Genomic DNA, 25,345 nt, shown 5'->3' with positions numbered 1-25,345 from the left:
GGCGACCAGCCTTCACTTTGAGGGAGGCTGAAGGCGGGGCAGGCGAGGTCCCGCCTCGGCGCCTCTGCCCTGGGTGAAGTGTGCGGGGAGGGACGCGACCTACGCGGGTGCCCACGGCCATGGCCGCCCCGTCGGTCATTCTCGGCATCGACCTGGGCACCACGTCTGTGAAGGCGGCCGTGGTGGAGGCCGCGCCCGGCGACCCATCGGGGTTCGTGGTCCTGGCGAGCTGTGCCCGGGCCGCGCGGGCCGAGGCGGCGGCCCAGAGCTCGGCGGCCGGGCCCCAGGTGAGGCAGTGCCCTGGAGCCGCGCCGCCTCCGGGAGCCTCCCGACAACCCTCTTCCTCCTCCAGAAGGCCGCCCAGACACCCCCTTTCCTCAGGGAGGCCCCCCTCACCGCGCCAGCCTCCACCTGCCTGCCGCGGCTCCCCCGGCCGCGAGGGCCCGGCCCCCGGAGCTTTCCCACCGCCGCCCCCCGGCTCCCCGCTCTCGGGCCTCCTCTGGCGGCCTTGCCCGCGGTGCGATCTCGGTGCTCTCTGCCCTCCGCTCCCTGTACCCTGACCCGCGGCGGGGGGGTCCGCTGCCTGTGCCATTCTCCTCACACCTGCCTGTGGGCTCAGGTCCGGGATCCTGTTTGTTCCCCGGGGCAGCGTTTGGGTTTTTCTGTGGAAATCAGACGCGGAACCAGGCCCAACAGGAGCAGCATGTGGCCCGTACAACTCACACGCTCGGCCAGCAGAAATCACCCCCCAGCCCCCAAGTCCCCAAAGGCTGAGACGCTTTGGGGGGAAAACAGATAGAAAGACAGGCCTTGGAGGAAAGGCAGACAGACATTGAGAGACATGTCATTCGAAAGAGATCAGATTGATAACGATACACGACAACGGTTTATCTTGTGAAATTGGGTAATAATACAGTGCAACTCGTGTCTTGTAAAAGCGGCGAGATGGAAATGGAGAATTTTACCACAGTGGGCTCTGCTGTGAGATGTGGGTTTAGAAAGGATGCCAATCCTCACAGCGGCGTTCCATTAATTCCCCGAAAAAGGTAGCTCTGTGTTTAGTTAATTGACAACAGAAATAAATATCAAGGAACTCCGAGTAACCTTTTTTTCTGGACCTCAGCTTGTTCTCTAAGTTGCAATGGGTGGTCTCTAGGCCCCATCTAGCCGCAAACCGCCATTTTCTGAGCCGAACACCACTCCCAAGAGCTTTGTTTTTCCCAAGCTCTTGCCACATAGCTGGACTCAGTTCTTTAGGTTCAGAGTGCGTCTTGCTCAGCAGCATTTCAGGAACACTTTGCGTTTTCACAGATGCTTTCCAAATTAGTTTGATTGGCGCACCAGAGCGTTTTAGAATGATTATTTCACTTCCTGACTCTGGCTCCGTGGGAGTGAGCAGCAGAGCTGGGATTACAGGGGGTGGGTTTAGGCTGCGTCCTTTTCTCTTTAAATAGGGCCGCTTCCTGAACACCATTTCCCTCACTTCCCCCAGCATTCAGCAGGCTTCTCTGTGTTTACAGGCACACCCAGTGCACCACACCTGCTTAATGAGAGGCTTAGGGGAGGCCGGGATAGGCCCCCTTGCAGGCCCCACATGTGTGTTGTGCTCTGGGACAAAGAGCATTCTTATAATTTCATCTGCAGGATTTCTAACCTTGATTTTTTTGAGTTGGATGATTCTTTGTTGTGGGGAACTGTCCTGTGTCTTGTAGGATGTTTAGCAGCATCCCTGGCCTCTACATGCCAATAGAATCCTCCTCCTCAGTTGTGGCACCCCCAAAGTATTTCCATATTGCCAAATGTCCCCTAGGGAACAGAAATCACTGGGGTGGGAACCCCTGACCTGTAGAAATAGCTGATGGCTCTGTTCTTTCCTCATGACCATACTTCTCAGGCCTTAGAAGTATTGTGTACTCCGTGGTCAAGCTTGGCAGCTATGCGGAAGGTCAGGCTTTTCGGTATTTGCAATTAGGGTTTTTGAGGGAAGCTCTTTCTGAGTTATTAATTTTTCTTCTCTGGGCCTCAGTTTCCTCATCTGTAAAAATGGGTGTGAAGGAGGAGGGTTGACTGAGTTTCTAAGTTATTTTTTTCAAATCTAAAGTTCTAGGACTTGATCTGGATGTGAACCAATTGATAATCTGAACCAAGAAATGGGGACAGCTTTTCCTGTCACATGTGGGCATATCCATTGTCTGTCCCCCATCACACCACTAAAACTTGAACTAACTGCTTGCTGAACACGATTTCCTTGTCTTCACTGCCATCTGGCCCGTTTCCCTCCTCCACTATTCCCACCCACACAACTCACCCACCCTGGGCCCATTTTAAACAGCAGCTCCTCTGTCCTGGGTTGATGCACCATCTGATTGCCATGCATGAATTCTTTCAAACAGCACTGTCCAATAGAAATTTGAGCCACACCCTGTAATTTTCCATTTTCTAGTACCCATATTTTAAAAAGTAAAAAATAACAAGTGAAATGAATTCTTTTTTTATTGAATTTATTGGTTGATAAAGTGATCCAGGTTTTAGGTGTACAAGTCTATAATACATCATCTATATGTTGTATTGTGTGTTCACCACGCAAAGTCAACTCTCTTTCCATCACCATTTATCCCCTCTATACCCTCTTCTACCTCCTCCTACCCCCAAATTAATTCTAATTGCACATTTTATTTGACCCAATGTTCCCAACATAGTATCATTCCAATATATGATAATATAAAATTATTAATGACATTGTGCATTCTTTTTTTCCATGCTAAATCTAAAATCTAGTTTGTAGCTTACATTTACAGTACATCTCAATTAAGGTTAGCTACATGTGGCTAATGACTGCCATGTGGGACAGTGCAGGTCTAAACAAATGTCTTTCCTGCTTCCTTCTTCCTTCCCCTACTGTCCTCTCTCTTCCCTCCTTGCAGGATCATGCACAGCCATGCACCTCCTCTTTGCCTGCCTTTCACTGCCAAGTCAGTTCTGCTGTAGTCTCTCCTGTATATAAAGAATCTTGTTAGGATCTGGGGCTGCCTCCTCAGGAAAATGCTTGGTGCTCCCTCTCTACTCCTCTCCCATTCTTCCCCTCTTCCCCTTTCTTCCTGCTCCTATGTTCATGTTTATTAGGAGCCAAGAATTGCCTCTGACAAAGGCCAGGAGGTTGGCAGGGCACAAGTGAGGGGTTTGTTCTAAGGAGAGGAGAGCTGTACTGCCCCCTGGAGGGAAGCAAGGGGCCTGAGGGCTCCATCTTCAGATGATTTTCCAAGACCAGAAGCTTTTTCAGTTCCCCAATGAAGAGACTAGATTTGTTAAGAGCTGAGCCATATTTTTCTTCTCTCCTGAATTTTCCATGGATTCTTCTAGGTGTTAAATAAGTTTATTTTGTGCTGTCCCTTGGAGTGACTTTTATGTGGCAGAAACATTTTACTTTTGTTGAAATCAAAATAAGTATTCAATTTATTAAACTCAGAACCCTAGTTCTTACTTAAGCTTTTAAACTTACCTTATAAAGCTTATTACGTTATAAGTCTAATGATTGTCAAGTCTAATGATTTGACAGTCATTTTGGAAGGCCTTTGAATAATACTCACTTATTTTTTTTATTTTATTTATTTTTGTGTGTGTGTTTATTTTTGTTTAAAATATTACAGATGTCCTCTTTTCTCCACAATGACCCATTCCACCCCTTCCCACCCCCCTCCCCAGTTCAATCCTATTTTAGTTAATTAAATATCTTTGATGTTTTAGACTGCAGTTATACACTTATTATATTTTCTAGGCACTGCAGTTGTCTGACCTAAATCTTTTCAGAGTACTTAAATAACTCTTATAAATCTAATAAATTAAATGTATAACTATGCAAACCTTAAATGCTCATATATTTTAAATCCTTTTATACATATAGTGAGATTTGAATTTATAATCACAAATCTAGATCACTCCATTTTACTTTTTTTTATCTTCTACTTTTTGTTTTTCAATTTCACTTAAAAAAATGTTCTTATTCAACCACTTAGCCACACCGGCTGGGCTCAATTTCACATTTTAAATTGGAGTTACAAAGGTAATCTAGGCCAGTTCTCTAAAACACATACATTTACTTAAAATACCAAAACCTCAAAGATTCCTTAAGCAAAAATACAGGGGAGGGCAAAAGTAGGTTTACAGTTGTTCATATGGCAAAGAATACAATAATTAATAAATAACAATACAAGTATAAACTTTTGTGTACTCACAACTATAAACCTACTTTTGCCAACCCCTCTATTAATCACATAGGTATGATTCTTTTGAACATTCATATGTATTTAACTCTTGCTCTTTCCACTTTGAGATTTCCTTATTCCCCAAGAAAGCAATGGCGTCAGTTGGATTGCTTTCCCAAGCACATGTTTTGTGGTGGCCTCCTTAGCTTACTGAGACTTGACCTCCTAGAGGCATCTACGGGGATGGGCTGGATTCCTAGGGTTCTATTTCTAGTCTCTGTCAGGGACTTCATAATTTAAAGGGGATCTCAGAACCCAAATTTCTTATGTTCGAGTCACATTGTTGTCTACTTTGGAAGTTAGTTTGTACCTCCCACCCATTTGGATATACTGAACTCTTCCAAATCCTGCATTCTTTTCATATTCTTGTGTCTTGGGACCATTCAGTTCTTATTGATATGCTGTTCAATTACATTCTGCTTATTTCTCATGACTTATCTCTCAAGGTTGTTCTGCTTAGAGAAGTTTTCAAGAAGGCAGCAAGTCGGAAGAAAAGGCAAATTAGGAAAAGTTGGTCCTCAGTTACTTGAAAATTTTCCATCCCCTGAAATCTCTTTACACTATGAGTCTCTCTCTATGTAGCTGCTACTATAGCCCAATTCATCGTCTGAAAACACAGCTCTGGTGATACTCTCCCATTCAGAAAGCCCTAGGGGCTCCCCATTACCTTTAAGAAGAGCCCCTTACCCTGGGCTTGAGGCCTATTGATTAGGTCCCAGCCTCTCCTCTTTTCCAGCCTCGTTGCCCACCCCCTCTCGCATAGCCCACCCTCCTGATTCTGTACCCAGTTGTTCCCTGGCCTTCTTCTACCTGCCTTGTTTGTAAAGGGAGGGAGTGGTGGAGAACCCTCAGTCTCTTCCCCAAGGCCAGGCAGCATGTGACCTCAGTGGAATTAGCTGGGCACCCACCACCCAGGAAATCCATTGAGGCCCTTGCCCTACATGTCCTGTTCTGTTTCTAGGCTCGGGAGCAGGATGTGAGTAGAATCATCCAAGCCCTAAATGAGTGCCTTGCCGCTCTTCCCCAGCAGCACCTCCGGAAAGTCTGTGGCATCGGAGTGTCAGGACAGATGCATGGAGTCCTGTTTTGGAAAACAGGCCAAGGTATGCTGGGCTCTGGGGATGATCACATGCTGTTAGCAGTCACTGTGGAACGAGAAAAGTGCTGCCAACGGCTGTCTGAAAGGCCAGCAGTGAGGATGCAGTGGCACACACCACCTCATATTTTGCGTATGTCCCATTTTGTATAAATGTGTTAATGAATCAATGAACTATCCAGTTACACATCAACAGCACATCAGCCAGGAATAGGAGAGGGAGAGAGAGTTTTCTCTGATTCTCTGTGGGGTTTCGTGCAGTGGATTTTCCAAAGCTTTCTCTTTATGTCAGTGTCTCAGAGCATCACTGTCGGCAGCCAAGAGGTAGTGTAGCTGTAGGAGGTGCCAAGACGCAGAGGAAACTCTTCTGAATTTGGGCATAGTTTTGTTATTTAACATAATCACAGATATTTGTGATTTTTAAATTCCAGGGTGTGTCCTTTTTATGGGCTCAGTCGCTAGCTAAGCATTATTTAGTTGGTCATTTTATATCAGAAGGTTTTTGCCATATTGCAGAGATGGGTGACCTGTTTGGCCTCCAGGAGGAGAACTGAGCCAGTAAAATTGCAATGAGCAATTTACATGCAAGATGCTAGTCAAAGGAGGCTACCTACATGATCTCATAGAACTTTCCCAACACCCTACAACATAGGTTACATGACTGCCCCTGTTGTGCAGATGAAAAATTGAGATTCTGAGAGATTAAAATAATATGCTTGAGGTCATAGGGCAGCAAGTGGCGACTCCAGTTTTTGAACGCAGGTATGTCTGAGTATCGACACTTAGCTTTTAAAGGCCTCTGGGAGGACCAGAGCTACATGGGGCACAATAGCTTAGTGAAAGGAGGAATTTCTCAACAGAATGTCCAAGGAGGGATTCAATTCCATAATAAGTTGTGTGCTCTCTGCTATGGCAAGCCTTGAAGATATTTTTAATTATAAAAAATTCTATATTGATGTAAAAGCAGGGAGAATAGTATTATGAACTGACACACCCATCACCCAGCTTCAAAAATACCAACATTTTACTGTAGGTGTTTTAGGCAGAGGATGGATGGCTACTTTGGGGGGCTGTAGTTAAGGGGATTTGAACATTGGATTCACCCCTTCCTGCCTGGAGAGTCAACGATTCTGATTCCCCTGGGCCAAGTGAGCAGTGACTTGCCTCTCAGCAGCATGACTGGTGTCTAGGGCTGCATCCTTTGATCAGCTGACAGGATGGGCTGGGTACCCGGAGAAGTCAGTGCAGGCTCCCTCCTCAACTTCCCTCCCTCTCATCTGCCTGTTTTCAGACCAACTGGGACCAAGGAGCTGCTTGGCTCCCATCAGTAGCAGGAGCCGAGGCCGATTAGGGTGTTAGAGCTGACCTCTCAGAGGGAGTCTAGGTTGTAAAAGCTTTTTAAACTCCTTAATTTTGCATTAACGAGAATAAATGCCCTTTTAATACTAAAACCCTTTCCAAAGAAGACAGCAGAGATCTAATGATTGTGGTCTGGTCACATGCCCTCCTTTCTGCCCGTCTCCTGGACGCTAACAACCATACAAGCCATCGTTCTCTGGTTGGAGAAAGCTGCTTAATATTTCATTGAGCCAGCCCACATGCCTTTTTGTCTTGTTTTCTGTTTCTGGGAAGGAGGAAAGCCACTGTTTGATGATGATGATACCTGCTTAGCAGAGTTAGGTGAAATCAATTTGGGATCAGGTTGTTCCGCTTTTAATGGTGGCCATAATTCGGTTTGGGTTTAGTACCTACCATATATAAGGCTCTGTGCTGGGCCCCGCGGGAGGCATAGAAAGGAATGGACGAAGCCCTCACCTTCCAGGGCATGCTCAAGGCAGTCAACATAGATGGGGACCAGTAACCCGAGTGGAGAGCTAAGTGCCTTCATGAGGGTACAGTCGAGGCAGTTGGAGGAGAGGAGAGGGAGTGACTAGTGTCTTCTGAGAGGCCTGTGGTTACACCTGTTTCAAGACTCCATTTTTAGGCACAATATAGCAGGAGAGAAGTGGGATCATAAAACCAAACTAAAAGGCAAGCAGCAGACCAGGAGGAAAGGCTTGCTAGTGCATAGTAGACAAAGGAGGAATATGGGAACATATAAGAACTAATAACAAATAAAGGACAGATGCCCTGTGGGAAAATGAGCGAAGGGCAAGGACAGGCTGTACCTAGAAGATGAAAGACAAACAGCTAATAAGCATATGAAAAGGGGCTCGATGTCATTAGTAATTAGGGAAGCTCAGATGAAAACAACAATGAGAAATCATTTTCCACCCACTGGACTATAAGAAATCAAATTCTGATAATGTCAAGAGTTGGCAATGAGGTGGAAAATTGGTTCTTTTAAATACTGCTGCTGGGAGTTTCAACCAGCAGAGATGTTTTGGAGGGCAATTTGATGAGGCCTGTTAAAAACAAGATAGCTTCTACTAAAAGAAAACGAAATAAGATAGCTGCTATGACTAAACAGTGCTGCTACTTGCAATCTGTTCTGGAAAGTGCTTTAACACGTCTGTGCATAGGGAGGGATAACCAGGGCCATTCGAGGCAGCCTTGTTTATAGCAGTGAAAACTGACATTTAATCATAGGGGAAGTGTTGACTAGTGCTCCGATGCCCATGCTGGAGAACGATATGCAGTAGTTAGAAAGTCTAAGGCCCACTCAGACACACTGACATGAAAAGAACTCCAGAACATGTTGTTAGATGTTAAAAACAACCCTTGGAAAAAGAAATACAGTATAGTACTTTTTTTTTTAATAGACAAAACCAAAATAAAAGCGACTCATACCAACCAAACCAAACAAAATAGGTGTGAGTGTAAAACCTTTAGATGGTTATTTAGCAAGTGCTGACAGCAACAGGAAGGGGGCTGGGACTCAGGTGGGGAATCTAGCTGGCCTTTTGCTTTATATTTGAACATTTTAAAAAATATATATATATCTTTATTGATTTCAGAGAAAGGAAGGGAGAGGGAGAGAGAGAGATAGAAACATCAATGATGAGAGAGTCATTGATCGGCTGCAGCCCGAAACCCGGGCATGTGCCCTGACCGGGAATTGAACCCTGATCGCCTGGATCCTAGGTCGACGCTTAACCACTGAGCCACGCCCGGCCAGGCTGAACATTTTATATTGAGAATTCACTTATCACGTATGTAAAAAATTAAAAATATCAGTTCTTCCCCCCCCCCCCAGCCAAAACCCCTACAAAAGCAAAAACAAAGAAAGAAAAAACAGAGGGAAAAAGTAATTTTCAGGCCAGATTTTGAAAGACGCTACCTGAATTGAACCCTGGTTCTACCACTTAGGTGAACATTTGCAAAGAATCTTCAGCTTCCCTGTTCTTCATTTTTCTTATGTGTAAAATGAGGATAATTATCATATCTATGTTATAAAGTTATTATGTAGATGAAATGAATTAATATTTTTAAAGCACTTTGAATAATACCGGGTACTTGGTAAGAACTCCATAATACAAAGAAAATAAAAATGATAGTCTAAAAATCAAAAGAATTTTGGAAGCAGATAAAGGAGTTGAAGAAAAGCTGCAGAGATCCAGCTTTAGGGGTGGGGTGAGGACCCCAGCTTCGGGTTTAGGGAGAAATGTGTTGTGAGGGTAGACTACTCCAAGGAGTAACCATCCCCACCCCCCAGGAGAAGCATGATACGCTTTAGATGCAGGCACCTGGAACACGCCTCCCTGGGCTTCTGGGTACTGGCCAGGGATACCAACCAGAGATTGACAAGATCTCTCACAGCCTTTGCGTGGCTGTCCCATCTGTCTGCAACACGCATCCCCAGATATCTTTTTTTAAAATATGTTTTTATTGCTTCTTTTTTAGAGAGGGAGGAAGGGAGAGGGAGAGAGAAACATTGATATGAGAGAGAAACATCAATAGGTTGCCTCCCACATGCACCCCAACCAGGGACCAAACCTGAAACCTGGGCTTGTGCCCTGATGGGGAATTGAACTGGTGACCCTTCAGTGCATAGGATGACACTCACCCAACTGAGCCACACCAGCCGGGCTCCCCAGATATTCTTATGGCTCACTCTCTTACTCCATTCCAGCCTCTCCTCACCTGTCACCTCAGAGAGGACTTCTTTGATCACTCTCCAACAATCTACCACTATCCCCTTACTCTGTTGTATATTTTTTCACAGCAACTCAAAGTGCCTGGTATTATGTATTTGCTTTTTTATGTTCTATACCCCTAGGATATAAATCTAGATAATATCATTATGATGTGGGCTTGAAGGACAGAAGTTAGGGGACTTGAGAGAGTGCTATGCTTCTTTTCTTACCTGGGGTTGGTGGTGTGTGTGTGTGTGTGTGTGTGTGTGTGTTACAATATCAACTTTAAAATATGAATAAAAAGGAACATAAAGAAATGGGACAAATGGAGGGAGTGACTTGCCCAGGGTCCCATAGCTGTGGATGGGGGAGCCAGGTGCTAACCCTGGGTGCTCTGATAGTAGAACCCTTGTGTAGGAGTGAAGCATTCTCATGGGTGACACGGTCTGTGCTGGAACCTCACAACAGAGGAATCTCGAAGACATGCTGCTGCTGGTCGGTTGCTCTTTCCTCTGATTTTGCTAATCTGCTCTGTTCCAGGCTGTGAATGGATGGAGGGAGGGGCTGCCCCTGTGTTCAAGCCCAGAGCTGTGAGCAACCTGGTTACGTGGCAGGATGGCAGATGCAACAGCGGGTTCCTGGCTTCTCTGCCCCATCCAGAGTCCCATCTCAGTGTAGCCACGGGGTTTGGCTGTGCAACTATCTTCTGGCTTTTGAAAAATAGGTACAGACCACTGTTCTGTGAATTGGGTGCTATATTTCCAGGAGAATGAGAGTGGCTAGGAGGCTGCTCCTCTAGTTGGTCAGCATCACTCCGTATACTGGATGGTTCCTCAGTGAGTGTGACCTAGACTTGGTCTAGAACTGTGTCACTTCCTGGTGGGCTCTCTATTGGTCATCCCATTCTCACCCAGAGGGGGAAGGAAGAGGCTGGAGAGGACAAGGGACTTGCCAAGGGTCACGTGGTGAGTTCATGGTGGGGCCAGGACTGCTGAGAACAGTTGGTGTCCTGCTTACTGAGGCAGGGCATGTCCTCCCTTAAGTCCCCTCCCCTAAAGGCAGCTTTGCTTGGAGCAGCTGGGAGGGCAGCACCTTAGGAGGTCTATCTGGGGGAGCCACACACATGGGATTCCAGCTGCCACCCAGCTCTGCCATGTCCTGTCCACACTGCCCACAGCTAAGTGTAGCACAGGCTTTTAAGTCACCATTGGACCATGCTGAATTGTTTTTGGTATGAAAAACAGCCCAGAGTTCCTGAAGTCCTACGATGCAGCTGGCACCATCCATGACTATGTGGTTGCCATGCTGTGTGACCTGCCAAGACCCTTGATGTCTGACCAGAATGCTGCTAGCTGGGGATATTTCAACACCCAGAGACAAAGCTGGAACATGGAGATGTGAGTATAACCTTGTAGGCTAGCTCCAGCCGAAGGGCAGAGTCTCTAGAGCTAGAGCTTCATCAGGCTTTCTTATTTGGGAATAGTGAGGGATTCCAAGAGGCCAGGAGTCAGGTTCCAATGGCCCCCAGCCTGTTCCAGTCACTGGGCATGGACAGGCCTGGTGCTAAGTGAAGCCCTTGGGGAGGGGTGCCATGTTCCACGCTGTGCTGTATTGCTCCTCCACAGTTGCCAAGACCTAGGGTGGGCACCGAGACCTAGGGTGGGCACAGTTGCTAAGACCTAGGGTTGGTTCTCTGTGACCCAGCTCAGCCTGTAGATTTCAAAAAAAGAACTTTCATTCTATAATATATTTTGAAATAAGGTTAAGAAATGGAGGTAGTAGATGCGAGGGATGCCTTTTAAGTTCTGTTTAAACAATCATTTGCCTTTTCAGGTCCAGAGATCCAGTGCCCTATAAGTCCACTTCCTTCAGGGCCCCAATTCTGAGCTCTGTAATAAATCAAAAAGCACCTGGTAGTTCAGGTAAAGGACTTTCTAGCATGTTTTATAAAATTGAAAGCCCCGTGTTCACTAACCCCGAGTGACGAATGTATTCAGATGACCGATGGCTTTGACTTGGGCTTGGCCTGTGCTAACCAAGGGCAATTCTGCACCGAGACACCCTTTGCAGGGTATTTGTTCCCTTAAAACACAGGGACGGATGCCAGTGCTGTCTGGCTCTTATCTGAACCTTACTGATCGTCCCTGCTAGGACTGACTGTTTTCTTCCCCTAAAGGTCAGTCTCAGGCTTTTGAAGGCTAGTGTCCACTCTTTAAAACATCTCAGCCTGTTTCTGATGGTTTTCAAAAAGTGAAAAAGACCCCTGTGAAAACAGCGGTTTTGACCCTCCCTTCTCCTACCTGTACCCTGTAGCGCTTTCCTTTGTTGAGTTTCCTGGAAACAACAAACCCCAGAAAACCAAGCACTGGTAAATACGCTGTCCACTCTTGGTTTGCAGACTGAGGACCTCCGGCTTTCCTGTGCACCTGCTCCCTGACATCGCAGAGCCCGCCAGTGCGGCGGGCAGGACTGCGCGTGCCTGGTTTGGAATCCCAAAGGGGACGCAGGTGGGCGTGGCCTTGGGGGATTTACAGGCCTCCGTCTATTCCTGTATGGCCCACAGGACAGACGCAGGTAAGCCTTTTGTTCTCTGCGTAGACTTCTACTCTGCGAGGGTCCTAGAGGCACAGATACCTGGAAGCCTCAGCATGCTGTCCATTGTTATTCTGTAAACATGGTAAACACCCTCCTCCCTATAGGAGAAGCCCCTGTTTAGGGAGCTGACAATTCAGCAGGCCCAGTTCTGTCCCTGACCCCGGTCTGTACCTTTCCTCTTTAGGGCCAGGGGAGGGAATGACTCTCTAGTTGGCTGGTTTCTGTGTAACTCCATGACCAGGGATATAGATTAGTAGACTAGGGTGTTTGTTACCGTGTGTTTATCAATGAAAGTTTCCACCCTTCTTATTAAAAGTCTAGAGTCTTTTCTGCATTTGGTGTAAGAGAGCCACAGTGAGGTGAAGGCAGCATTGTAGGGACACGGTTAGCAAACTGTTTCTGCAAAGGGCCAGACTGCAAATATTTTAGGCTTTGAGGGACATATAGCTTCTGTCATAACTATTTAACTCTGCTTTTGGAGCATGAAAGCAACCACAGTTATTCATTAACAAATGGGTGTAGCTGTGTTCCAATAAAACTCTTTCTAGAATTTCATATAATTTTCATATGTCATGAAATAGTCTTCCCTTTTGATTTCTTTTCAACCATTTAAAAATGTAAGACCATGCTGCTGGGATTGTAAAAATAGTGCATCTCCTTTGGAAAATAGTCTGGCAGTTCCTCAAAAGTTAAACAGGAAGCTCTGGCCAGTGTGCTCAGTGGTTAGAGCACTGGCCCGCACACAGAAAGGTCTTAGATTCAATTCTCAGTCAAGGGCATGTACCTGCATTGCAGGTTCAATCTCCAGTCCTGATCAGGGGCCACGCGGGAGGCAACCAATCAATGTGTCACTCTCACATTGATGTTTCTCTCTCTCTCTCTCCCCCTCTCCCCCTCTCTCCCTCTTCCCCCTTCCTCCCTTCCACTCTCTCTAAAAATCAATGGAAAAAATATCCTCTGGTGAGGATTAACAACAATAACAACAAAAACAAAGCTAAACAGGGAGTTACCATATGACCCAGCAATTCTACTTCTAATTATATGGCCAAGAAAACTGAAAACACATGTCTGCACAAAAACACCTTGGAAATGAGAAGGAAGTAGAACTCCAGAAAATGAATAAAATTTCTGCAGAGATTAAAACATTTTGGCTGAAGTTTTACTTCTGTAAACAGTTGTAAATGTCTGTGTTTAAAATAGATGAAACAAACAAACAAAAATAGATGAAACAGTTGCTAAGAGTCAGGAATCAGTGTGGCTGGAGAGTTGGCTCCAGGTCCCTCATGAGATTGCAGTCAAGCTCTTGGTGGGCTGGGGCTACCCTCATCTGAGGACTTGACCAGGCCTGAGGGTCCCCTCTCAGCTCCCGCAGGTGGCTGTTAGCAGGAGGCCCCAGCTCCTTACCACGTGGGCCTCCCCACAGTGCTGCTCACAATACTACCTGCCTTCTCCCAGGGCAAGCAAGCCAAGACAGAAGCTGCAGTGCTTTTTATGACCTGTTCTCCAAAGTCACAAGCTGCCACTTCTGCTTTATTTTTTCAATAGAAGAAAGTCACTGAGTCCAGCCTACGCTCAGGGGAGGGGAATTAGGCTCTACCTCCTGAAAGAAAGAGTATCAAAGAATTTTGGACATATTTTTAAAACCACACTCTCCCCCTGCCCTGTGGTGACCTGTGACTTCCAAGTTAGCCTGACAGACCTAACCTTTGCTTTTCTTGGACTCCAGTTCTCAACATCAGCACTTCAGTTCAGTTGGCAGCCCCCATGCCTTCAGGGTTCCAGCCAGCGCAGACTCCAGACCCTGCAGCTCCAGTCGCCTACTTCCCTTACTTCGACAGGACCTACCTGGCAGTGGCAGCGTCCCTAAATGGGGGCAATGTGCTGGCCACGTTCGTCCAGATGCTGGTCCAGTGGATGGCAGACCTAGGTAAGATGTGGCCCATACAGTGGTGTCCTCTCTGCTTGTCCTTTCATTGTGGCAGTGCCTTGGTGCTAAACGTGCTGTTGAAGCTTCTAGATTCATGTCTCAGGCCCAGCCAGGTTCTAGAACTTCTCTTCCTTCCTTAGGAATCTGAGCTTCTAGCTTTCCTCTCATCTCCTGAGCTGCCGTCACCTACTGTTTCTTTTGAGGGGGCACCTTCTCTCCTAACCTAGACCATGGAGCGTCATAATAGTTGCTCAGTTTTCTCCTGCCCTGCTGTCTTAATTTGTCAGTGAGCCCCTGGGTCCCTTGTGTTTGAGGTTTTCCTTCTGATGACTATACACAGCTGGAATTAAAAGGATCAAACAAGAATGAGTGAAAAATCTCCTGGTATTTTACAATATTATAAAATCCTCACAGCACTTCATCCTGGTGAGTAGTTCTGAGTCCCTTTCTCAGGAGGGTCCCTGGAGACTCTGACGTCCTCCTGCTCTCTTCTTCAAGTTTCAGGGTAGAGTTGGTCAGGCCTTCTTCTGCTCTGCATTTACAGGGAAACACGAAACCTTTGTAAGCACTTAAGGTAGAAATGAAATTTCTAGTCTAGGGAAATCATGTTTATCAGATTCATTGGCTACCAGTAGAAGCTCAAAATCATGCCATTCCAAGAAACATCCAACAGTCACAAGGTGAAGCCCAGGCAGCGGGGAGCAGTGGGAGGCTCTTACTGTCAGTCACACAGACAAGCTGCTGACTCATGTGGGTCTTTTCAGGCTGGCCAGGGATTCAGGGTTTGGGGGAGTTTTGCCTCCTTGGCTGGGGTCTCCTCAGGAATGCTTCATTTAAATAACAGAACTTTATTTTGTTTTATTGTATCAGAAGAGGTTTTGAAAATACAGAACCAGTTAGGAGAACCTTCAGGCAAGTCCTTTATCTATTGGCTTAACTGGATTGGGTTGGCCAGTGTTTATTTTTCTATAGAAGTGACACGTTTTCTTGCCCCTGAAAGACATGGTAATATTTACTTTCCCTGTAAGATCCTTTTAAAAAATCTTTTGCATTTTCTTGGTTCTTATTTTGAGGAAACAACGAGTGTTTTGAAGGTTAGTATTTTATGTAACTTAACCTTTTAGGAAATTTCTACAGTTGTGTCATTTTATTGGAAAAAAGATATAAATGTAAATACAATAAATTTTACTTAGATAAAAGACACATTTATTAACCAGAAATGGAAATATGAAAGCATGAAGTACAAAAATAAAACTCTTGCTCTATTGAGAATACCCTGAATTTGCATTATGTTCCTGAGGTTGGAAAAAAGGACGTCTACACTTGTGTGGTAGTTTAGAGCAGGGACTCTGGAGCTGGGTGGCCTGGGTTTAATTTCAGCTCTGCCACCCCCTGTGTGCCTTTGGGAAGGTTACTTAACTCCTCTGTGCTTTACTTCCCATATCTGAAAATGGGGATTACCCTGGTACCTATCTCAAAGGACTGTGAGGACTAAGTGAGTTAATATTGGGAAGCACTTAGAACAGTGTCTGGCCTGTAGTGAGTGAGATACAATGCTTGTTAAATAAGGGTAGTGTGGTGGGTGCAGCCAGGAGAGTGGCCTCAGTTCCCAGCTCTGTCCCCAAGTCATTATGTGGTCGTGGCAAGTCCCTTCCCTTCTCTGTTTTCCCAGCTCCGATGGTCTGTGGTTCTAAGCCCATGGTGTGGACATTGGCCAACTCAGCTGTTAATCTCACCAGCTGAGGCAGTGAGCCAGGGACACAGAAACAGGCCAGAAGCCAGATCTCTAGGCCCCCAGCTGCTGTACACCTTCCTTCAAGGGTTCCTTAAGGCCTGCGTGTGGCCTAAGTGGTTCCCAGTGAGGAAGAACACAGTATTTTAACATTTTCTTAAGAATACCTTGACCCTGGCCATTGTGGCTCGGTTGGAGCATCATCCCATAAACTGAAAGGTCACGGGTTTGATTGATTCCGGATCAGGGCACACACCTAGGTTACGGGCTCCATTCCTGGTTGGAGTGCGTACAGGGGAGAACTGGTGGATGTTTCTCTCTCACATTAATGTTTCTCTCTCTGTCTCCCTCTCCCTTCCTCTCTCTCTCAAATCGATAAATATATCATTGGGTGAAGATTAAAAAAAAAGTTTTGAGAATGTGCTGTTGCAACAAAGATAGCAATAAAAATATTTTTGAGTTTTTATTAAGGAAATACAAGCACATCATTATTTTTAAACTGTAGGTTTTATTTGTATTTTCTACTGATGTCTTTTCTGTTTCAGGACTCAATCCAAGATACCATATTGCATTTAGTCATCATATCGCCTTAGTCTCTCTGTCTTCTATTTGATTGATCTGTTTTTCTTTATCTCCTTTCCTTTTTTCCCCATTAGTTGATGGCTTTACATTTATATCTATTCCTTTAGAAGTTTCCAACACACTGTTTCCTAGGCTATGGAGAGAGACTCACTCTTGTGTGTTGCTGTGCAGTGGAAATTGGTATAGCTTCTAAGGAGGGAACACCATGAGCATATCTTTTGACCCAACAGTTCCCCTCCAAGGACTCAGTTCTACAGATTTGCACACTCACACATGTACTTGGTTATCCACCAAGCACATGATTGTTTCTGAAATTTTAGTAGAATTTCTGGAGGAAAGACACATATTCATTGAGTAGAGCTTAACCAGACTCCTGCTGATCAAATTTTCACTATGATATTTAAATTATTTCTCTCTCTCTGGTTCCTGGACACGTATAGTTGTGTTTGTATAAGTTAAATGTGTTGATGATGAGACTCCACAGTGACTCTAGGTGTACTTCCCTTACCTGAAAATCTTAATTTTAATAAGATCCCTACATGATTCCTATGCATCTTCAGATGTGAGAAGCACTAGTCTAGACTGGTGGTTCTCTGCTCCTGCCAGGGGATGGGCTAGACCATGATCAACCTTGTGATCCTGGTATTTTTCTGACACTGCTAATAAGTCCAGTAGCAGCCATGACAATACTTTATTTTTTATTGATTTTTAGAGAGAGGGAAGGGAGAGGGAGAGAAACATCGATGCGATGTGAGAGCGAAACATTGATCAGCTGCCTCCTACTTGCCCCCTACCAGGGATCAAGCTCATAACCCCTGGCATGTGCTCTGACTGGGAATTGAACTGGCAATCTTTTGGTGCATGGGGCGATGCCCAACCAACTGAGTCACACCAGCCAGGGCCCATGATACTTATTAATCAGTGTATGCATTATGGCCCCGTAGAGACCAAGGATCCCATAGCTGTGGGGTGGTTAGGGCTCACAGCAACATTTACATGACCTCTCCCTGAAGTCTGGGCTGGGGTCTGCAGTGTGAGAGCTGGCTGAGATGTTGGGCATAGCATAGCTAGCCACATTATGTGAGTCCCTGAGCAGAAAGCAGCCAGCTTCAGTGAGAAGCAGAAGTTAGTAGACCTATCCCTGCCCTAGGGAATTCTATAATGTCTCATCATGCAATGAGGGGGTGCATGAGCTCACACAGGTCTTCTCTTTTCCTGGCAGGCCTGGAGGTCGAAGAATCCACTGTGTATTCACGCATGATCCAGGCAGCTGCAGAGCAGAGGGACACCTGCCTAACTATCACTCCAACAGTGCTGGGTGAGAGGCATCTGCCGGACCAGCTGGCCTCAGTGACCAGGATCTCCTCCTCCGACCTGTCCCTGGGGCACGTGACCCGGGCCCTGTGCCGAGGCATTGTTCAGAACTTGCACTCGATGCTTCCCTTCCAGCGGCTCCGAGAGTGGGGTGTGGAGCGGGTGGTCAGCAGCGGGAGCGTGCTGTCCAGGAACGAGGTGCTGAGGCAGGAGGTGCAGAGGGCTTTCCCTTTCCCTGTGTCCTTCGGGCAGGATGTGGACGCAGCGGTGGGGGCTGCGCTAGTCATGCTCCAGAGAAGCCTCACCCAGGAGGAGTCTTAGTCGCACACCCTTTGGCCAAAGCACTGTTGCAGATTTTATCTAATTAACATTCCGACATGATCTTGGGGTCATCCTTCTCCTGGACAGCTCTGTGGGCAGCTTTTAAATGATGTCTGTTCGCAGGGCACCATCTTGACCAAGAACTTTCTTCAGGGCGCACACTAACAATGCAGCCAGCAGTCAGTGACCAGGTTCCTAATCTGTCCTTCTGAGAGCTGGCACCGTAAACGTAAACATGGAAAAAAGAGAAAAAAGAAACAGCAACCTAGCATCCTGGTTAGCAGACTCGCCTGTGATTCACCTGTAGACAAAGAGAAAATAAATGTGGACTTCAGACGCCAAAATGTCTGGTGGCTGCAGCTCCGAGTAAGAAGAGAAGACCAGCCTCTACCCCACTGCCAGCTTTTGTATTGATTGTTTTCAGGGATAGGAAGCTCTGACTCGGGTCCCATGCACTATCAGAAAAGTCCTTCCTCACTGGATTGTACCTTGTGCCCCCTTTCCCAGTCTCATTCTCCCCTGGCCACAGCTGGTTATCTGGGGGTAGGGAGAGGCCAAAGGACAGTGATGCTGAGGCCGAGGTGAAGATGCGGCGTCTGTGCTGGCTTTGCCGTGTGCTCCCCTTCCCCTCCCAAGGAGAGGATTCTGTGGTGGGGTGGCCCTGGATCCTCACAGCACGACTGGTTTGAAGGCACAGAACAGGGAAGGAGAGTCAGACAGCATGCCTAGCAAGTGGGGGTAGATGCTGTGTGGCCCCATCACTCAGGCACATTGTTCCCGAGGGTGACCAGGCACCAGCAGGACCCATTTCTGGGCAGCAGTGGGTTTTTGCCCCTGCACAACTTTGGAAGCCTTCCAAGTGGTGGTTGTATCCAGGTATGCTCCCTCCAGAGAGGTGGCCAATTTAGTCAGAGAGGACCCCTTATCCTGGAGGCCCTGGCTCTTCTTTCTATCGATGTGGGCTTTGCTGGCCCACCACGTGTTCCTGGCTCACAGAAATATCCCACTTCAGTCCGCATGCCTGCAGGGACCCCAGAGCATCTTAAACCTTCCCGTGGGCTGCAGGGATGACCATGGAGAAGGCCACCATTGCTGTGTCTACTTCCAGACTCCCCAGGGCAACCCCAGCCTCAGGCAGACTCTGAGGCATCTGGGCAACTGTGAGTTTGGGAAGCAGTCATGTCGTCTCTTTGTAAATGCCACTTTATGAATTATGTGATTGTCTAAGGCTCTTAGGTGAATCTGCCTGGCTGTGCTGATTGACTTTTGGATACTAAATAAAGCTCATTCTAGAGCCTGTCTCTTTTTTTTTCCATTTTAAATATATCTTTATTGATTTTAGAGAGAGGAAAGGAGAGGGAGAGAGATAGAAACATCAATGATGAGAGAGCCATTGATCGGCTGCTCCTGCACACCCCCGACTGGGGATTGAGCCTGCAACCCGGGCATGTGCCCTGACCAGGAATTGAACCCTGATCGCCTGGATCCTAGGTCGACGTTCAACTGCTGAGCCATGCCCGGCTGGGCAGAGCCTGTCCCTTTAATAAAGGACACCTCTCTGCTCTGGGGAGACAGGTCACGCAGGAAAGTCCTGTAATTTTTCTCTCAGCCAGAACGAGGTAAGGTGCCCTCGTCTTGGAGCCCTGAGGAAGAAGGCCCTCAGGATACGCTGAAGGATAGCAGATAGCCCTGGCCCTCGGGGAACTGGCCCTCTGACTGGCATGGCCAGGGGGCTGTGGGTGGAGTCTGTAAATAGAGGATTGGGAACTGATGGCTGTCCTGCAAGCCCAGGCAGCCCAGCCCAGTGTCCAGTGTGGCTCCTGTCCACGAGTCCACTCTGCCTCTGAGGGCTGAGCCTCGCACATGGTCCAGGCTTGTCCTCGAACAGTCCCGCTGCTGTTTCTATTGCACGTGCCCTGGAGCCTCTGCAGGGCGGCTGAGTACAGCTCAGCCCCCTGCCCTCTGCCACACATACCATCCTTTGGCCCTTCACTATATCCACATCATGTTTAGGCGGCTTTCATGTTCTCCATTTTTCTTTTCTTCTCAAGTGGACTTGAGGGCAGGGTCCCTGTTAGGTGTTCTCTGCCCTGACCTCTTCCTACCTTTAACCTGGGCTGGGCCCATATTCACAGGGCAGAACACTGCCCCTGTCCGAGGCCCAGCTCAATGCCACCACTTGCTGTGGTCTCCCCGGTGGCACATTTGCTGCTGGATTACGTTGGCTGCTGGCATCCTGTGTTTGCCCTGCTTGGTGTTTGCCATTGCCACTGCCTGTGGGCCGCACTTGTGCCTGTTGCAGGGAGCCCCACTCTGTAAGCATCACAGAGAGCCTAGCAGGCCTTCTTGGTCTGTCCTGGCCTCCTCAAGGGCAGAGACCATCTCGCTCACCCCACACACTGCTGTGTGCACACAGTGTGCACAGTGGGCCTGCAGGAAAGAGGGCCAGTTGCACCTGACCTCTTCACAGTCATGATTAGACAGGCCATCTCTGAAAGTGAGATGTTCTTGCTATAGAGATGCTCACTTGTGTGACTCATAAAACATTAAGCAAAAAATTTTTTAATTAAAGAACAATTAGTCCCAACCTCGAGCTAATGGCCGGATACAGCTCAGCAGCCAGCAGATGTGGTTCTCATGCTGAAATAATGGGGATGAAAGCAACCCTCACGCCTGCCTAGAGCTCTACCGGCTCAGAGCCCATCCACACCCAGTGTCCTCGCTAATCCCCAGAAAAGCTCCACTAAGCAGGGAGGGCAGGTGTTCTTGCCCGTGTTTGGGGATTAAGAGGCCCAGGGCTTCAGCCACCGCCCAAGTTCACAGAGCCAGTGTCTGGCACAGCCCGCCTCTTCTTCCCCTCCTACACCTCCGCCCACACCCCGAACCTTCTAGCGGCTTCCCCCTCTTGTTCCAGTCCCTGCCCTGGGTCCCAGCCCCACAGAGTGGGCTCAGCTCTCAGGTGCTGAGTGGATGCCTGGCCCTCCCCAGCCCAGCGGGCCAGCCTCCATCCACTTTCGGAGCATGCTGACCCCTCTACAGAGCCCTGCCCTCCCTGGGAGCTGGTATTTCAGACTCACGTGGACACCTGGTGACACTAATGTGCAGACCAAATACAGAAAGGGAAGTAGGTTTCTTTCAGGTTTACTGTTTGTCATCTGGATATGGAGCCCTCGGAAACCATTTAAAATCTGGGAGGCAAGACACAAAGATCAGGGAAGTTGAAACAAGATTTAGAAAGCTCAAGACAAGATTAGTAGACTTGTCAGTGCCCTTGGGGTGAGGGGACAGGGACCTGCAGTGGTGCCTTAGTTACTCTCCCTGGGGCTGGGACTGGCACCACCCAGTTCCTGCCCAATTCCTCCTGCAGGTGCCAGGCTGACAATTCCTGGCTTTGGTAATCAGGCCTTCCCTGCTCATGGGGGTTTGCAGGTTTCTAGCTGTGCCAGAAAGTCTGGCTTCAAATCCGTGAGGAGCCCCAGTGGATGCAGAAAGTAAATTAGGCTCCTATTGCCAGGGTCAGGAGCTCGGTGTAAGTCAATGTGCCCCCTGGTGGTAACCCGAACAGAGAGAACTGGCCATTTGTGATATTAGTGGTTTTAACTGAGGTCACATAAAACTTGGCCCGCCCTGCCCTGGCAGGTGTGTGGCTCGGTTGGAGTGTTGTCCTGTGCACCGGAAGGTTGTGGGTTTGATTCCCCATCAGGGCACATGCCTGGGTTGCAGGTTCAATGCCCGGTCAGGGTGCGGATGGGGGCAACCAATAGTGAGATTCCCTCTCTCTCTCTCTCTCTCTCTCTCTCCTTCCCTTCCTCTCTAAAATCAATTTTTAAAAGTTATAACTTAAAAACAAAAAGACTTGGCCCACCCACCCAGGCTGTTTCTTGTCTCCATCAGACCTGAGCTTGGTAAAGCACCTCCTGCTAGAAGCCATCATTAAAACACAATCTACTTACAAGGAATTTTAATGGGTACATCATGTAAATTCAAGAAAACCCTGTTCAAATTATGAGGCAGAAAACCACACTGATGGCGGTAAGGCCCAGCCTGTGGTCTTGTCCCCACCACCAATCATGTTTTAGCGGAGCCACCACTCCGTGCAGGTGCTGTTCAGATAGAGCCGGTCAGCACACCCCTTGGGCAAGACCCAGAGCGGGGCTTCAAGAAGGGAAACGGAGGGCAGGTTATCTAGCCTGACTATGTTTCATTTTCTTAAATTGGGGACAAAATCATACTCACCTCATGAAACTGTGAGGGCCCAATGAGATAGTGCATGCAAGGTGCTTACCCCAAAGCCCGCACACTGCATGCACTCAGTGTGTATTCACTGTCACTGTCGCTGTCACTGTGATCATATGTACCAATGGCCCCGGGAAGGCATGGTTGAGATTTCTGCAGGAGTTGAGAGGTGAGCACGTCAGAACAGGCCCTTGGGGCGGGGGAGGCTATCTGGAGGAGGTGGGATCTGAATGATCGAATCTCAGCATTCATAGTTCTTACCTGTCACCTGGCCTTAAAGCTGGCTTGTAAACTGCATTTGTTGGGCTGTTTCCCCAGGACACCCCGCCTGTGAGGGTGGTGGGTTTGGGCCGCCTGAGCAGAACCCTCCTTCCTTGAGGGCTGAGGTCACGTCTCTGGCTGGTCTGGGCTGTGTGTGGCTTAAGTGCACTGCAGCCCTGGCATGGCGGGAGGAGGGGCAGCGGCTAAGTGGTTTCTGAAAAAGGGCAAAAATGATGGGAAAGGCTTTGGGATCCTCTGGGAATCGGAGCTGCGGCAACAGCAGCTGCTGCCATTGCTGGAAGTGTTTTCCGTGAGTGCCAGAGCGCGCCCGCAGCCCATCGCTGCCAGTGCGGAGCGGCCGCGGCCCGGGAGGGGTCCGGGACCCTCGGAGGCAGGGCGCCAGCGCTCCTCCCCGCGCCGGCCGGCTCTCCCTCCCAGTAGCAGAGGCCTGGAGCTCACGACACCGCGGGGGCCGGGGCGTGCCTGCGTCTAGCTGGTGAGTCCCTCTTGTTGCCTGTGGCCAACACAGATGCTAGCTGTCAGCATGGCAGAGTGAGCCGTCAAAAGCTGGGCCCCGCACATCCCGGCTGGGTGACCACGGGCAGTTCGCCTGGCCTCTCAGCGCCTCAGTGAGCCCATCTGAAAACTGGGATAGGAACAGTGGCTGTCTCAGATGTCATGGTGAGGAGTAAGGGACGCGGGAGCTCTGGTGTACCGAGCCTGGATAATCGCAGGCACTTGGTAAGTAACCGGAGGTCGCTCTTCTCCAAGTGTGGCATCTGCACCAAAGTGATCCTGGGGCGAAGAGCCTGTGGCTGCTGCTGAGGCCCGTGGTTTGCGGCTGGAGGTTTCAGTGTGTTGCCCTCTCTGGAGTGAAGGGGGGCTGTGCCCGGAGGCAGGGGCCCTGGGTTCTTGTCCAGGCTCCATCCTCTCTCTCTGTATTTGGCAGAGTTCCTCTGGCTCTTCATGGGTTGAGAAGGTCCTAGCTGTCCATCCCTCTTTAGGAGACGCTCAGGTAGGCCGAGGGGACAAGAATGACCCTGCCTGCAGGGAGGCCGGAGGCAGAGAGATGCTTGGGGAGACAAGGTGGTGGGAGAGCCACACCCTAGGATGTCTCACTAGGATTAGGGAGAGAAGAGGGAGGCTGGGAGTGGGCAGTGTCCTTACTGGCTCTGGAGTTGACAAGGACCCAGAGGCCAAACCAGGTCTCTGCTGGGCAAGGTAGTTTTCTTGGGACTGGCCTTTAGTTCAGATGGGTAACTTTGTGAATCTTGTATAAACCAGAACAACCATCTCCTTCAGACACCCCAAACCACTGTTGGAATCTCCCCATCACTGTAGAACATTTGACAGTGACAGGTGGGTTGCCATGGGGCTCACATGCTGGCACATGCCAGGACTGGCAGCAACAGACTGTCCTGTCCCGGTCCACCCTCCCTGCCCAGAGCAAATGGCCTCTCAGCCCCTATCCTGCTCTCTATTCTGGGAGAAGCTTGGTTTCTAGTCGGGAATCAGGTGCGGTGCTTGCAGCATAGATTCAGGGTTTGTTGACTGACTGAATGATGGTACTATGTGGATTGCTTCATATTTACTGGGTTGGGTTAGATTTGGGTTGGTCAGACGAAGAGGTGAAGCTGCTAAAAAAGAACACTGTTGAAAGGTTGGTAGGTGCTTTCTTGTTGGTCTGTTAAGAGCTGCTAGTGGAGCAGCAGGTTTATTCTTGGTTTGTAACCAGCCTAATCCAAGGGGAGACATTCCTGGGAGAGCCAGTCCTGGCGTATGGCCTGGGTGTTATTTATACTTCTTTTGGGTTTTGCGCTTCCTGGGACACTTGTTTGAGTAAGAGGGTGGGGCAGGTTTGGGGCTTCTGAGTGGAAAGGCATTGTCCCCACCTGCCTGGCCCCAGAGCTGGGGGTTTGATTGGCCCCCAGGCTCTGGTGTGAGGTCTGGGGCTGAGTTTAATGGCCAAGAAAGGACCCAAACCTTCCCAAGAGCTGGGAGAGAGCAGGAGATGCTCTGGAGCCAGGCTGCCTGGGATCCAATCCAGGTCTGTTTCTTACTATGTGACCTCAAACAAGTAATGTAACCATTCCGTGACTCAGATTCCTTATCTGTAAAATATTTACCTCTTAGACATGTGAGAATGAAATGAGCAAATGCCTGTAAAGTGTTAGAACAGTGCTCACCTTTGCACGGCACGTGCTCAAACGCATCAATTATTTTCATTCTTCTAGCCTCCTGTGCCTGTTATTTTATTTTTATTTATTTTCTTTAAAATATTTTTAGAGAGGAAGGGCGCAAAAGAGAGAGAGAGAAACTTCAGTGTGAGAGCAAAACATTGATTGGCTGCCTCCTGCACGCCCTGGACCGGGGATCGAGCCCACAACCCTGGGCATGTGCCCTGACTAGGAATTGAACCATCAACCTTCGGTGCATGGGACGACTGCCAACCAACCAAGTCACACCAGCCAGGGCCCTCCTGTGCCTTTTATTTTATTATTATTATTTTTAAAATATATTTTTATTGATTTCAGAGAGAGGAAAGGGGAGGGAGAGAGAGATAGAAACATCAATGATGAGAGAGAGTCATTGATTGGCTGAGCCACTCTGGCTGGGCTCTCCTGTGCCTTTTAAATAGTGACAGGCTCCCCATACAATGAACAGTCCTTGACAGGAAGTTTTTCTTTGGAAGCACAGAATAGCACCCAGGGTCAGTCTCCTGAAGTTTTTCATGGCTTCCTACCATCCACACAATAATATCCACATTCTGTGGCCTTGGCATTCAAGGCCAACAGCCATCTGGTTCTGACCCTGATGCCTATCCCCCAGTCCCACTGGCTTTCTCTTTGTCTGCTATCCCAGTCCCTCTCCCCCAGTCCCGGCCCAAACCTGCTCCCCTCCTAGCCCAGCTCATGTGTCACCTCCTCCATGCAGCCTTCTTCA

The 25,345-nt window shown here is 48.3% G+C and overlaps 1 protein-coding gene across 2 annotated transcripts; it reads left to right on the top strand.

The window, feature by feature from the left end:
• The first annotated feature begins 42 nt into the window (after positions 1 to 42).
• On the top strand, positions 43 to 18,212 carry SHPK (sedoheptulokinase). Of its 2 annotated transcripts, XM_081115652.1 has the most exons (8): positions 43 to 287; positions 5,224 to 5,365; positions 9,975 to 10,158; positions 10,679 to 10,831; positions 11,833 to 12,008; positions 13,756 to 13,956; positions 17,493 to 17,588; positions 18,029 to 18,212. In XM_081115652.1, exons 1-8 carry the CDS (start codon positions 120 to 122, stop codon positions 18,115 to 18,117), a joined length of 1,209 nt encoding a protein of 402 aa, XP_080971778.1. In that variant the 5' UTR covers positions 43 to 119; the 3' UTR covers positions 18,118 to 18,212. The 2 variants fall into 2 exon arrangements, with proteins under 2 accessions (XP_080971778.1, XP_080971777.1); XM_081115651.1 differs by lacking the exon at positions 18,029 to 18,212 and having other exon boundaries at positions 17,493 to 17,990.
• Positions 18,213 to 25,345: the final 7,133 nt, after the last annotated feature.

Source organism: Miniopterus schreibersii, assembly GCF_964146895.1.
Source record: "Miniopterus schreibersii genome assembly, chromosome: 16".
In the NCBI taxonomy this organism is placed as follows: domain Eukaryota; kingdom Metazoa; phylum Chordata; class Mammalia; order Chiroptera; family Miniopteridae; genus Miniopterus; species Miniopterus schreibersii.
The sequence above is the reverse complement of the archived record's forward strand: the minus strand, read 5'-3'. Positions and strand labels throughout refer to the sequence as shown.

What these genes read in the sequence shown, in the direction of transcription:
- SHPK (XM_081115651.1), top strand. Translation starts at nt 120, where the DNA reads ATGGCCGCCCCGTCGGTCATTCTCGGCATCGACCTGGGCACCACGTCT. An exon ending in CAAAGCTGGAACATGGAGAT is followed by an intron (nt 10,832 to 11,832) that starts GTGAGTATAACC and finishes CTTGGTTTGCAG; the next exon opens with ACTGAGGACCTCCGGCTTTC. An exon ending in GGCCCACAGGACAGACGCAG is followed by an intron (nt 12,009 to 13,755) that starts GTAAGCCTTTTG and finishes CTTGGACTCCAG; the next exon opens with TTCTCAACATCAGCACTTCA.